The following is a 15947-nucleotide window of genomic DNA, read 5'->3' on the forward strand; positions in this document are numbered from 1 at the left end:
CATCACCGATTTTCATAACTTCATTATGTATCTCCCTCTCCTGACGGCAGCGTCTCGAGGGAAACTCACCTTATTTATTGTCTTCATCCGCCAAGAGGAGAAAATGGTTATTGCTTTATTTCCATTGGATATTTCAATTTGAATAGGAAGAGAATCTGCGACGAACGGGGGGGGGGGGGTGTTGGGGGATTGTGAGAGAAAGGCAGCGTTGTAATTTGACATTACAGATGATATCTCCCTCGCTTTCGCTCTCTTTTCTCTCAGGGTCTAATTGTAGATACAGTGCCTTTGAAAGGTATTGCCTTGTTAGCAGAATCGTAATAGGAGAGGGCGAAGGATCATATGTGTTCAATATTCTTTTGTTGTGTTGCGATTTGCCTGTGAGAGAGGTTGCGAGACCCCGGAACGCAGGATATGCACAAAGCCAATATCAGCAGAAACAAGCTCTATGGAAGTATGCAATGTATGAGAACAAAACACCTAACACCTTTCATTGATGACTGTAAATAATGATATATTTTGTACACATTATATAAAGTTTAATTAATATATGTTTGCACATAGAATAAAAAGCGAAAAATATTTATTGTCAGTACAATATTCACAGACGTTGCAAACCACTATAAAATCTAGTATGACAACCTGAAAACATACTAGAAAAATATTTGTTCAAGTATATTATAATAAATGAAAACGGCATGCTATAAATGATATAATCAACTGCTTATCTATTATGCAATGAAATGCCTAATGGCCGTTGTCGTTTGTCATTTAAAATGCAATTTAATTGATGCCTAAACTAAATTAATCACAATAATGAATAAGGTCACCTGCGGTGCGTGCGTGTTTGCTCCATGTAGACCCAAAGGCCCCTGTGAGCTTTGTACTAAATTAAGGAAACTAAGAGGGTCGAAGAAACATTAGGTCAAACTCATTGTACATAGACGCTAAATGATTCTTCTCATCACACAGGAGGTTGCTGTCCTATTTCTTTATTAAAACAACCAAGAGAATTTGTCTTAAAGGTGCAGTGTGTAAATTTTAGTGGCATCTAGTGGTGATGTTGCAAATTGCAACCAACGGCTCAGTCCATGCGTCACTTTTGAGACGCATAGAAAAGGTACAGCAGCCGCCACAGGAAAAACATAGTTTGTCCGTTAAGGGCTTCTGTAGAAACATGGCGGTACAAAATGGCGACTTCCATGTAAGGGGACCCTCGGTGTATGTAGATAAAAACTCATTATAAGGTAATTAAAACATAAACGTTAATTATGTAAGGTTTTTATACACCACTAATAATATAGTTATGTATGTCATATTGCATTTCTGTCAAGAGATCATTCAAAAAGTTACACATTGCACCTTTAAGTAGCAGCCAGGGGTGTATTTGTAGCAAAAGCCAAAAATACATTGTCAAAATTATCGATTTTATTTTATGCCATAGGATGTTATTTAGGGATGGGACGATAAATGCTAATAAACACCTGTCTAAACACGATTCTGAATCGCACGGCCGATATTACGCACAGCTTTTTCGTGTACGTCGGCTTTTGATCAGTAGGAAGTCCTTATCAATCTGAAATCACTGTTTGTTTGAGTCGTTTATAACATCACTCCTCAATCATTATACTTATTCTTTATTATCATGAAAATACTTGAAAAGAACAGCAATATAAATATATGCTTAAGCCATTTCCTGAAGATGCGTGTGTTAATGTTTTTTTTTTCTGCGGCACATATTGAGTTTCTGCACGAGAGCGCCCTCTGGCCTTTGAATGTAGTGGCATTTTACCGTATTTTTAATTGAGAAAGATAGCAAGCATCGTCAACCGATTTATCGGCTTTATGTAAAGCTCATGTTTCATGAAGATATTTTATACATTTCCTACCGTAAATGTATTAATTTTATTTTCGAGAGTAGATGCAATTGCTAAGGACTTCATTTGGACAACTTTAATGGCGATTTTCTTAATATTTGAATTTGTTTGCACCCTCAGATTCCAGATGCCGTAGTCAAATAGCATTATTTCGGCCACATATTGTCCTATCCTAAAAAACATACATCAATAGAAAGCTTATTTATTCATCTTTCATTTTATTTCACTCGATTCTGCTATAACAAAAATTAAAAAGAGTTTAAACCAGGAATGAGCAATTAAACTTGAGCAAAAACTACAAACCGGAACTATCTGTTTGCCCAAAAATGCAATCTCTCCAAATATTAAATAAATAGTATAATAAATGGTATCTTACTATAATTTATGTTCTAAATTGTACAATTGTCATTTCATTAGATAACAAAATATTAAACCAAGCATCATTTGCAGATAAATGTGTTTCTGTATAGCTCAGTGGTAGAGGATTGCATGAAGAGCGCAAAAGGTCATGGGTTCAAACCCAAAGAAGGAACCGATTAAAAACATATAGACTACCTTATAATGTACTTTACAGTAAGTACTGTACAGTGGATAAAAGCGTAAGCGTCTGCCAAGTTCATTTTTGCTGTTACTTTTAAACTTACTTTTAAATAGTTTTTTTATCAATTTATTATGTTAGTTTCTTTTAAATTTACTAAATTTTCCTAGTAAGTATCCACAGTTGCAGTACTGTACTATACATATGCCTCTTGGTTTGATATTTTGTTATATGTGACCCTGGACCACAAAACCAGTCAAAAATAGCACAGGTATATTTTTGGCAATAGACATTGTACGGATAAAAATTATTGATTTTTATGCTAAAAAATCATAAGAATATTATGTAAAGATCATGTTCCATGAAGATATTTTGTACATTTCCTTCCTGTCATTATATAAAAAATACTTTTCATTAGTAAAATGTGTTGCTTAAGACTTCCTTTGGACAACTTTAAAGGCGTTTTTCTCAATATTTAGCTTTTTTGCAACCTCAGATTCCAGTATCTCTGATAAAATTATTTGTCCAATCCTAAGAAACCATACATCAATATAAAGCTTAAATTCAGCTTTCAGATGGTGTATAAATCTCAAAGGGTCACAAAAAAATGACCCTAATGACTGGTGTTGTGGTCCACGATCAAACATGATGTAAAACATTCATACAATTTCAAGTGTTGCTTTAGCATTCCCAACTTTTTATGAGGCTGTTTAATTTAAAGTGCACCTATTTCATTGCTAAAAAAAACATTATTTTGTGTATTTGGTATAATACACTGTGTTCGTGTGGTTTATGGTTTAAAAAACACATTATTTTCCACATACCCTACATTTTTGTAGCTCCAGATTTGACTTTTTTCCTGAAACGCACGGATTTGAAAAGCGCTGTATCCCTGATTGGCCAGCTAATCTGTACGTAGTGATTGACCTGAATAACTCTGACGTCAGCTGGAAATGTGACGCTCCTTACCATGTTTGAAAGATTTGGTCACAATGCAATGCTAACAGGAGTTAACTTACAGGCTGTGTGTCGAAGCGTGAGGAATTATGAAAATGTCGATCTTGTCTACATCACCAATCCCAGGAAGTGAACTGTTGCCTACAATCCGTGTGTTTGTTGTAGTCCAAGTGAATTTTATTAACGTTGGAGACGATAACTCGCATCATCGTTTCCTTTGGGGTTTGTACCTTTTGCATATCGTTTACATGTACTAATACACACTTACACACCAAAGGAAATGTAAAAACGTGAATCGGACAATAGGTGCTCTTTAACAAACACCAAAATACGCACAGAAGAGTAGATGAGCTTAGAGATGAGTGCAGTCAAACCTCTTTCTCAGTTTTTCATTTTCCTTTCAAGACCTTCTGTGTGATTGTGTCCCTCAGATCTCATAGCAGATAGCAGCGTCCTCTGTTCTAAAATTAGCCATGAGAAAGTCAACCTACAGAGTGAAACGATCACCCACCAGGCTTTCCTATTTTTGTCCGCACGTTCTCGGACAGGTATTTGGATCGGGCTTGATGGACTCTGTCTGGGTTCTAGGTAGTCCTCTGGTTTCTTCTCACAGAGCTTAAACAAGGGGGCTTCATTAATGTTTTTCAGGTGGGCTGCTCCTATGGAGGTAAACGGTCTTCTGGAGTTCTACTCGCTGTAGCAGTCTACGTTAGGAGAGGAGGCGGCCATCGTGTATAACAGCTCTGAACTGTTTGAGGATTATACAGCGCGAAACCTCGTCCCTGGGACCACCTACCTGTTTCAGATAGCAGTGCGTCTCAAAACACACACACACACACCTTCACATAAAGAAAGGATGGGCTTTGACTTTGTCGCCCAGTGGGACAATGATCTCAGTTAGAAAAAAGTCGTTTTTCATTGACTTTTCTGTCCTTATATAAATGTAATATTTTTTATTTAAAGGGAAACACCACAGTTTTTCAATAATTTACTATGTTCTTACCTCAGCTTAGACGAATTATAACATACCTATCTTTTTTCAATGGATGCACTTAATCTTTGTACAGTGCATCGTGAATGTGTTAGCATTTAGCCTAGCCCCATTCATTCCTTAGGATCCAAACACGGATGAATTTAGAAGTCACCAAACACTTTCATGTTTTCCCTATTTAAAGACTGGTACATGAGTAGTTACACGAGTAATTATGGTGGCGGAAAATAAAATGTGGGAATTTTTTTAAAGCAGAAAAATTATGAGAATTATTTTGTATGGCGGAAGAGCACTTAGTTTGTAGCACTTCGACCTGGGCGCTCAGTAACATCATCACACCTGAATACTCCCCCTCTCGCTCAAATTTTAGGCAATATTACTGCACCCGTTGTCGCAACATTTTGTTTTGTGCCACCATACTTACTCGTGTAACTCATGTAACAGTCTTTAAATAGGGAAAACATGGAAGTGTTTGGTGACTTCTAAATTCATCCCTGTTTGGATCCTAAGGAATGAATGGGGCTAGGCTAAATGCTAACACGTTCACGATGCACTGCACAAAGATTAAGTGCACGCATTGAATAAAGATAGGTATGTATTAATTTGTCTAAAATGAGGTAAGAACATAGTAAAACATTGAAACACTGTGGTGTTTTCCTTTAAGCTAGTATAGCGTTTTATGTTTTGTGTTGTCAAAACAGCAGAAAGACTTTCCAACTGATGTTGCATGAGTTTATATGTGATTTATAAAATCAAGGATTATAATCTCATATAGATATCAAGGTTATATTTCACAGAATGTTCTTTATATTATGTAAGATGATTTTATGTACAAAACAGTAAATCACAAATAAAATGGGTTTTGATAGACTGGGTCACACATTATTTTCCCTTTGAATAATATGTTATTCATATTTGACATATTTTTAATAATTACATACATACACCAATTGCAATAATTAGTTAATTAGGAATATACCAATTACCAATATTTTTGTAAATATTTGTATCTGTAGAGGTATCCCTTTTAAAAATCATCTTCCGATGCCACTTAAATTCGGCCTTTTGACCCACAGGCGTGCACTGGAGGCGGATGCACCCTCAGTGACCCCAGCATCGCCCACACTGAGGAGAGCTCACCAGAGGAAGTGCCCGCCCCTAACATCCTATCGCTTTCCCCGCACTCCCTCAATGTGTCCTGGACCCCCCCTCGCAAGCCCAACGGTGAGTGGGGTTAAAACTAGTACCCGGCAAAGGTGAATTCATATTCCAAATGACCGTTTAGTTAAGGGTGCTTCATGTTTAATGATGGGTTAGCACATAGAGAGGGGGTACAGGAAAGAGGAGCACTTTGTGTGGCGTGTGACCGGGAGTGTGAGAGAGGAAAGGAGGGGTGCTTGGTTTTAAGTGGATGAAAAGTGCTCCCTTTTGACTGATGCTGTGAACTGCAGCTTTAGCAGGAGCTGTCAGGGGCACAGCAGCAGGTTTATTCACTTTGCCTGAGTGCCGTATGGGAGACAGTCGCATTCACCTCTCGTGAGAGCAGACGGATTAGAAGGAATGCTTTTAGAGTTCATTTCTTATTACGTTTTTGCATTAACTCTCATTAACATAAACTGAACATTTATTGTATGAAGTATTTTCACTTATACTGTTTGTTATATAGAGAAAGCGTGCATAAAATATTGGGAGTGGGGATTTGTGACTTCTGTCTTTTTTTTTAAACCATATAACATTTATTTAGTGGACTATTTTTTATATCACAGAGACAACAGCTGATTGTTTCTATTTTGGATAATCCATATATTACTGTTTGTTATTGATTCTGAAGTAAAGGGTTGGATGGGATGGTTAATTTTTCTTTAGGTTATGTGTAACACTTAATTAGTTAATGAACTAACAATGAGCAGTTGTTCTGAAGCATTTATTAATTTTAGTTCATCTTAGTTTTATCATGTACTAATACATATACATTTTATTTAAAATCAAAAGTTGTATCTACTAACATTAGTTAATGAACTTAAAGGGATAGTTCACTCAAAAATGAAAATTCTGTCATCATTTACTCATCCTCATGTTGTTTTAAACCTGTATGAATTTCTTTTTTCTGATGAACATAAAAGAAGATATTTTGAGAAATGATAGTAAAAACACAGCAGATAGTGTCCTTTGACTTCCATAGTAGGAATAAAAAACAATATGATGGAATTTAATGTGTACCGTCAACTGTGTGCTTTCTATCATTTATCAAAATATTTTCTTAATGATTTATCACAATACTTCCAATATATGTTTTTCCTACTATGGAAGTCAATGGACACTTTATGCTGTGTGTTTACCATCATTTATCAAAATATCTTCTTTTGTGTTCATCAGAAAAGAGAAATTCATACAGGTTAAGAACAACATGTGGATGAGTAAATGATGACAGAATGTTCATTTTTGGGTGAACTATCCCTTTAAATTAACAATTTTTTTGCCATTAACTAGCATTAGCAAAGATTAATAAATGCCACAAAACATTTTTGTTCATTGTTAGTTCATGTTAGCTAATACATTCCTTCTTTTAAAGGGATAATTCATCCAAAGAATGAAAGTTCTGTCATAATTTACTCACCATCATGTAGTTTTAGACCTGTATGAATTTCTTTTTTCTGATGAACACAAAAGAAGGTATTTTGATAAATTATTGTAAGCACACAGCTGGTGGAAACGTTTGACTTCCATAGTAGGAAAACAAATCCTGTGGAATTCAATGGGAATTGTTAACTTTGTGATTACCATATTTGATCTGATTATTTTTCCTACTATGGAAGTCAATGGTTTCCACCATCTTTATGCTTCTCGTCATTTATAAAAAAAAAATTGTTTGTGTTGAAATTCATACAGGTTTAAAACAACATGAGGGTGAGTAAATTAAGATTAAATTAAGAAGAAAAATTTCATTTTTTGTTGAACTATCACTTTAATGTGTATTGATGTGCACAGTAAATCTGTCAGTCTAAATTACTAATAAAAACTACATTTAGTTTATGTGTCTAAAGTGATACAATCAAAACAAAGTAGGATGAAGTGGTATTTAAATTTTATAATATAGTTGATATTACATCCCCAAAATAATCATTTCCTACATTTTTTCAAATGCTACAATGTAAAGAGGAAATAAATTAGTCTTGCCCAAAATGTTAAAGGGGACATTTCACAAGACTTTTTTAAGATGTCAAATAAATCGTTGGTGTCCCCAGAGTGCATATGTGAAGTTTTAGCTCAAAATAACATATAGATAATTTATTATAACATGTTAAAATTGCCACTTTGTAAATGCAAATGAGCTGATATCTGCAGTAAATGACAGTGCCATGGTTGGATCGTGCAGATTAAGGGGCGGTATCATCCCCCTCTGACATCACAAGGGGAGCCAAATTTCAATGACCTATTTTTTCACATGCTTTCAGAGGATGGTTCACCAAAACTAAGTTACTGGGTTGATCTTTTTCACATTTTATAAGTTTATAGAAGCACTGGAACCCAATTATAGCACTTAAACATGGTAAAGGACAGATTTTTGTGATATGTTCCTTTTAAACAAGTTCATGCTTAAACACACATTTCATAAATAAAACTGCATCTTCAATTTAAAAGTTTAAATTTGCACATTTCACAGTAACGGCAGAAAATCTATCATTTATATTTTTAAATGCATTGTTAGTGTATCTTTATATAATTACTTTATATTAGGGCTGTCAGCATTAAAACATTAACACATTCGATTAATTCATAATCATTAAAAAATGTATTTAACGCAGTTGATTGCAGTCAGGCGCAGTCAGTCTCAAGACAAAAAAAGGGTGTGATTAATCCGATAAAAATTTTAATCGATTGACAGCACTACTTTATATATTTAAAAAATATATACATATAAGACATATACAATTTTTATTGTTAGCTACATGTAATTGTCCGTATGCATTTTATTGTCCATGTGGCAAAGCATATTTTTCCTCCTCAGACCTTTTAACTGTGACCGGTCCATCTTGAGGGGTGTATCCCATGAGCGGCTATAAAGGCAAGAGTAGCGGTATACAGCGGTGTTTACATGTTTTACTACTCTCTTTTCCTAATGGTCGGCTTTAACAGGGGGCTTAAAACAAAATGGCCAGTTTACATCAGGCATGTGGGGAAATCAGTGGAGCAAACATTGTTTGGGTATAAAAGCGTGACTTTGAATAAGGCCACATGAATCAGGGCCATCCAGGGATACAGACACTTTCTTTCCTTCATATTAAAGATAAACATATAAAACTAGAATTGAATGTTAAGATGCTATTTTGGTATTCAATTGTTCATTTTAAAGGAGACATCTGCCTTTTTTCATGTTTAAGGGCTATAATTGGGTCCGCAGTGCTTTTATCAACCTAGAAAATGTGAAAGAGATCAACCCAGTAACATTCTCAACAAGCATGTGAAAAAATAGGTCATTGAGATTTGGCTCCCCTTGTGATGTGAGAAGGGGATAATACCACCCCTTAATCTGCACTACCCAACCACGCCACTGTCATTTAGTACAGAGATCAACTCATTTGCATGTTAAATGATACACCCAAAATGGCAAATTTTTGCATACACCTACAAAGTGAAACTTGCTATAATAAATGATCTTTTTTTAGCTTAAACTTTACATATGTACTTTGGGGACACCAAAGATTTATTTGACATCTTAAAAAAGTCTTGTGAAATGTCCCCTTTTAAGGGTTCACCCAATAATAAAAATTCTGTCATCATTTACTCACTATCATGTTGCTACAAACCTGTATAATTTCTTTGTTCTGATGAAACCATTCAGAATCCCAATTGACTTCCATAGTAAGATAAAATAATACTATGGAAGACAATGGGGATTCTGATTTAGTAAAGGGTTTAATTTTTGGGTGAACTATCCCTTTAATTATATATTAGTGGTCAAATTGTGATTTTGTCCTTATAGCAAAATATTTTCCATTACCATTGCTGAAAAATGATGCAGAATTGTCTTTATCAGTTGTAGGGCTGCATAAAAACTAATCACAACTAATCGTTTGCAGAATAAAAGTTTTTGTTTATATCATATATGTGTGTGTTGTGTATAATAATTCTGTATATATAAATACACATGCATGTATATATATATTTTAGAAATATTTACGTGTGCATATACTTTTTGATATTTATATCTAATTTGTATTATATATAAATATGAATACTTAATATATAAAAAAATCTTAAAATTATACATGCATGTGTGTGTATTTATATATACATAATTATTATACACAATACACACACATATACAGTATGTTGTAAACAAAAACTTTTATTCTGCAAACGATTAGTTGCGATTAGTTGTTATGCAATTCTAATCAGTTGCATTGAAACAGGTTTGTTTTTGTCACATTGAGTTTATACATCATTTTACATATGAAAGTTGTACGCCTCACCTGCATTCCTTTGCATACTATCACGCAACCGTAACGCATTTGCTCAATGCACGTAGGTGTGATCAGCAGCTACAGCCTTTGGATGGACGGCACGCTGGTACAGAATTCCTCCCTGATGAGTTTCGAGGTCGGCGATCTGTCCCCGTGGAGCCTCCACAGTTTCCGCGTGCAGGCCTGCACGGCTCAGGGCTGCGCTCTGGGACCGCTGGTGAGAATCCACCACATTTACATTATGTTAATGCCTCCTCTGCGTGTCAGATGGCAGCTCGACATCATAAAGGTGATCGATTCACTCTGTTCAATAAAGCACCTTCTGCTCACGCTTGACATTTGGTATAAATGCCACTCTGGGCTGCTTACTGCTTTGATGGGCCATATTTGGGCATTTTTCCAATATGTGTGCAATATTTAGTCAAATGGCCAGCATTGCAGACGCAGCAAAATTTAGAGCGAACGGCGAGAGGTTGTGCGGTCGCGATGTCGGGCTGAGAAGCATCCGATCGTTTGGCGGACAGATGGCGAGGGAAAGTGCTGGCTGTGAATTTTTATTTATTTTTCCATTCCTGTCTTTCTCAATTAAAACAACGCCCCTTTGTGCTGTCTGTTTAGTGTGGATTTACAATAGGACGAGTTTAATGCAATAGTTTTATCTATTATATAGTTTTGTATAAAGAAAGTAAATACGGTTGTTGACTTTAAAGGGATAGTTAACCCAAAAATAAATATTCTGTCAGCGTGTACCGATCAGAAGCCACATTGACATCCATAGTAGGGAAAAAATTATACTATGGATGTCAATGGGGCTTCTGATCAGTTTAGTTACAAACATTCCTTTGAATTTTCATTTTTGGGTGAACTATCCCTTTAAGTAGCATGCTTGGTGCTTGATTTTCCTTTCCGATTATCAGGTGGAAAGCAGGACTTTGGAGATGCCTCCAGCTGGTCACATGACTCTCGACGTCATCAGCGAGACACCTCATTCAATCCGAGCAAAGTGGGAAGCCCCAGCTGAGCCCAACGGCAACCTGACCTACGCAGTCCTCTTTACCGGACCAGGTAAATCCTAACCTGCCCCCCTCGTGAACATGCTGACTATCTTCCTTACATTCACTTCTGCTGTTTTCCTTTGTTTACAAACAAAAATGCTGAAAGGTCAGTGAACCATAGCAAGGCCCCGCCTGCTCGGTAATGGGCTTAAATGAATTGTTGTCTGCCCTCATTTCGCTCAGATAGTGTGCCGGGCGCTGTCGCAGGTCGAGAGGGCAGCGGGAAGACACCCGCTCTTCTCCTCTCGTTCTCCGCGGGATGAGAGCAGACAGGTTGTTAAAAAGCGTAATGGCACGTTCAAAAGGAATTTCCAACAGCTCGCCACCCTGATCTTCACTGGAGCTTCCCTCATGTTGGTTAAAGGATAAATGCTTGCCGTAATGAGGCGGTGAGGGCAAACACAAGTTCTCTGTTTGAACCTGCCTAATAGAAGTGTTAGGAAACATACTATGTTGCAGGCGTGAAAGCTTGGCCTACGCATGAGGTCTCGTTGTACATAATTGACTTATGTACTTGCATTACCTGCAGTACTCAAGGGGGCGATAGTGAGGCTTTAAAATGTTAAATGTGATGTGCGATAGAAAAACAGCAGGATACTTTAATAATTTTAAGCTTTCTCTTTAACCCTATTAAACCGGATTCTGCAGTACCACACTCATTCATTTTACCGTATCTCTTTATCCATTTGCGCTATCAAAAAATCAAAATATTCCTGAAAGTAGACAAATTGCGCTTTTATATGACAATATATGGTTTGTTACGGTAACTTCTTCCTTTCCGTCAGCCAGTTTTAAGTAAATGTAGTGAAAACAGCTAAAGAACTGGGGTAAAAAAGCCTCTTAAATAAAAACTTTGTACATCAGTAACACTAAAATGTATGTATGTACTACCGCAGGGGTCTTCAACCTTTTTGTGAGCAAGGGCTACAACAATTGATCAAATTATCTGGAGGGCTACTTTTTTAATATAGTCTACCCCAAAATTTAGTTCTTCTTGTTGATTTTATTTAATGTTCATCATCATTATTTATTGATTATTTATTCATGATTATTGTTTAAAATGTTAACATACATAAAAGAAGCCAAGCTTTTATATATAAAAAAAAATGGCTAGGAACTATACTCTCATTCTGGCGTAATAATCAAGGACTTTGCTGCCGTAACATGGCTGTAGCAGACACAATGATATTACGCAGTACCCGAAAATAGTCCCCTGCTATTGAAAGTAACCATGGGGACTGTTTTCGGGCGCTGCATAATATCCCTACGCCTGCTGCAGCCATGGTACGACAGCAAAGTCCTTGATTATTACGCCAGAATGAGAGTATAGTACCTAGAAAATCGCAACTTTTAATTTTCTGTCGGTCTTAATACACAATGTAATTACAGAAGAGTCAAGTTTTAAATAAGAAACATTTCGGAACTATTCGGTCATTTTTGAGCGCAATGCTAATGGTCTAATCAGATTCAATGGATTATGCTAAGCTATGCTAAAAGTGGTACCGCCAGATCCAGAGATCGGCTGAATGGATTTCAAAATGTAAACATCAAATGTTTTACTCTAGGGGGAGCTGGAAAATGAAAATATTTTCAAAAAAGTGAAAGGTCCATTTAACTCTTTCCCCGCCATTGACGAGTTATCTCGTCAATTAAGAGAAAACGCTTTCCTGCCAATGATGAATTTTTCCTGCAATCTGTATTTTCGATATCATTCATCAGGTGGCGCTCTTACCCAACTTATAAAACCCGGAAGTAACCACTTATGCCAAACAGTTCAAACTCCTGGTATGTTTTGATTATAATTCTGAGTCTGATCTCTATCAAAAGTCCTTCAAAAAACGCGATTATCTCAGCCTTTTGCTCAAATTAGGTATTTTCACTGATCTATATAAATGACTGGATTGCGCATGACGTCACAACTGTGAAGCCACCGCGCCGCCATGTTGGTATACGCAAACATTCTATTAAATCAATGGACGCGATCAGATTATAATGATAAAACATCACTTTACTAGTCTTTGTTTTTATATCTTAAGTTACCCTGTACATTATTACAACACAAACGTCCTAAGCATGTACATAGTTATTTACTGAAAGTTGTACATTTTAGTTTTTAATCAGTTTTTATACATTTATCTTCATTACAGTATCAGATCAGCAGACAGACCGCAACATATTTAGTATTAATGACAAACGTGCTCATTCTGAAATCTAAATAAATAATCATACTTTGTATCATATGTGCATGCAATAATTTGCTGGTTTTATGTTACCTAAACTTACAAGTTACCGAAACTTATTAAGAGAAATAACGCTTACCGTGTGGCTGAATGTCAAAAAAAACTTTATTTATACCCGTGTCATTAACAGAATGCAGCAGACACACTCACCTTAACGTTTTTTTTATAAATTCATTTAACTGCCCGATCAAAGCATAAACATTGCAAATAACACCAGAATTAACAGTTAATTTACGTACACATGTCCTAAAAATAATCTTGCGTGACTGATACGCTGTAAAGCGGGTGAATTTAAAACATGATTTTGAATGGAAGTCAATGACGCCGTCTGCCGGTTGGGTATACCAAGATGGCGGCTCGAACTCTGCGCTGGCTTCACCTCACGCTGTTACGTTAAGCGTTCTATGTGCAATCCAGTCATTTATATATATCAGTGGGTATTTTTGAAGAAAACTACCCATGTACTGTGATAAAAAGAGAACAAATAGTAGGATGAAACTGTTTTTTTTCTTGAAAGCAGAGGATCTGTTCTTTACTGAGCCCCTTAAGGGACATGTACCGAAACTAAACTTAAAAAAAATCTGCACATGAAGGTTTCAGGTGAGCACATGAAAGTTTCACGTGAGCAAATTAAACTAAACTTTCGATTTTTTTACTCTAATGTCACCTTAGGGGCTCCATAGTTCTTTCATTTGATATATTTAAACTCTAAACTTTATTAAACTTTTGTGAAAATCATAAAAAATGCTGCTGCTTGCTGGCAACTTTTTTAACACTGGCAAGGAAAGAGTTAACTATGTATGTATGTGCCTTTAATATACATTATGCATTATTTTCAAATATAACATTGTTTGTGCCTTACTGAAGAAAATAATTAATATACTGTACATCTGGAATGGCATAGAAAAAATTGAGAGCATTTTCAGATTTGGAAGAACTATACCTTTAAGCTTATACCTGTGTGCAATAAGTGCTTGTGATGTGTGTATATGCGTTCGTAGTGCTCTACCTAAATTAATACATTGACATTTCTACACCGCATAATTGCCCATGATCAGCAAATTATAACCCATAATGTGCTTGTTTATAAAAATAAATAAACAGAGGTTGATTCGCAGGCTACTATATTACTGTGTCAGCGTCTTATTAAGCTTAGCTCACCTGATCGTTAATATTTGCGCTGGTTTGCTTACAAAGCAATCTATAGGTGCTTTGACGGATGCAGGCCTTACACTTCTAAAGATCATATAAATAAAGAAGAATCAAATTTGTCAGAGACACGCCACTCTTCCACCATACTTCCCAATCTGTAACTTAATATACTAGTGGTTTGCCGTGGATCCTCTCGGCTTGCAGGCCAATCCGAGGTAGCGTGCGGTTAGAGCCAGACTTAAAAGTAGCTATCTGACAAGCGGGACGAGCAGCTTAGGGACTCAAGATTGTAATCTCCCAGTACAAGCAGATGGAAGTGACCTCTCACAAAGACAGCCACGTCCCCCCTCTCATAGAGCAAGAGCTTTGAAGTATTCTTCTGAGCAGAGAGAGCGAGATTATGATGTGCGGGAGATTGATTCGAGAGAGTGGGTAAGGAACAAGTGAGAGCCAGATCATCAAATGGACTCTTCCAACGAAAAACTCCAGTTTTCCGTTCCCCGCAGCACAAGTTTCACGTGCGTTTGTTGTGGCTGTTTTGGAAACGCTACGGTGCGTCTGATGGAGATGATAGCTTGCGTTGACCGTGAAGTAGTATTTTTATGATTTTGTTGCTTTTTGTGATTACATCATTGGCCGTGGAGAGTGTGAGACTGTTTATTTGTGTATTATTTTGAAGTGTAGTGAAGTCTTTGTTGGTGGCAGGCTAGCGGGGTCGCTTTATTTTTCTCCGTGATTTTTTTTTGCTTGAGAATTTATCGGTAGGTGGCCGGCTATCACAGATTAAGGGAAATGTCGATCAGTAATGACCCTCTACATGTTAGCATTGCAGTAAAGCAAAGGTTTTATGTCAAAAAAATCAGATCGGGGACTATTACACATGACAGGAGTGATCAAGGGACTGTGGACCGAGGCTAGCATTATTAAATATTGACTAGTCCTGTGATTTATGTAGAGCTGCGGGGAAAAAGTGACTTTTTAACCGTTATATATTCTTTGTCTCCAAACCTGTCCATTTATCTCTTAGTAGAAAATAAAGTGAGCGTTAGCTGCATTTTTCTTACTCCTAGCTGAGAAAAGGGGAAAAACTCCAGCCTTTAAAAAATGAGATGGGTGCTGTTACAGCAGTTCATTTTATTAAATGCCGAAAGCGGAATAGGTAAATTGGAAGCAATTATAAAATTCGACTAAAATGAAAAGCTGGGCTAGTTTAATGTGACACAGAATGCTTTATTGAGATAAATTTGTTAAACAGGGAATTTTTTACCCAAGCGTGCTCGGTAATGTTAGCTGACTTTTATTACAGGGGTGTAGGAGGGATACATTTGTGGGTTTCCAGTCACTGGGCCACTTCATGCGTATTGATTTCTGTATGATGCTGATTTTCAGGCCGGACTATGGACTCACATGAGCAACCTTCCCACCTCCTCCCTGATAGATAAAGGTAGTCTATCTGGTCCAGAGAAGAGGTGAGAACTTGGGGGGAATTAATTTCCTTTTAATTTGCAAGCAGGGCCGTATATCCTGCGGTCGATTGCATTACAGTAAGCGGTGGTGGCTGGGGACTCGGAGGCTTGGCTCTTGACCTCTTGGTTAATGTGCACACATGCATGGGTCTGACTGAATGCATTACAGATAGCAAGGGTGTGTTAAAGAGCTGTGTGAGAATTAT

At 36.7% G+C, this 15947-nt stretch overlaps 1 protein-coding gene across 1 annotated transcript in view; it reads left to right on the forward strand.

The window, feature by feature from the left end:
* Window positions 1-15947, forward strand: part of ush2a (Usher syndrome 2A (autosomal recessive, mild)) — a 328621-nt gene that overhangs the window by 143722 nt on the left and 168952 nt on the right. Inside the window, 4 exon segments of the mRNA XM_055171788.2 lie at window positions 4021-4183; window positions 5440-5587; window positions 9894-10045; window positions 10746-10893. Of these exon segments, the coding sequence (XP_055027763.2) occupies window positions 4021-4183; window positions 5440-5587; window positions 9894-10045; window positions 10746-10893 (611 nt within the window).

Source organism: Misgurnus anguillicaudatus, chromosome 7, assembly GCF_027580225.2.
Source record: "Misgurnus anguillicaudatus chromosome 7, ASM2758022v2, whole genome shotgun sequence".
Classification (NCBI taxonomy): domain Eukaryota; kingdom Metazoa; phylum Chordata; class Actinopteri; order Cypriniformes; family Cobitidae; genus Misgurnus; species Misgurnus anguillicaudatus.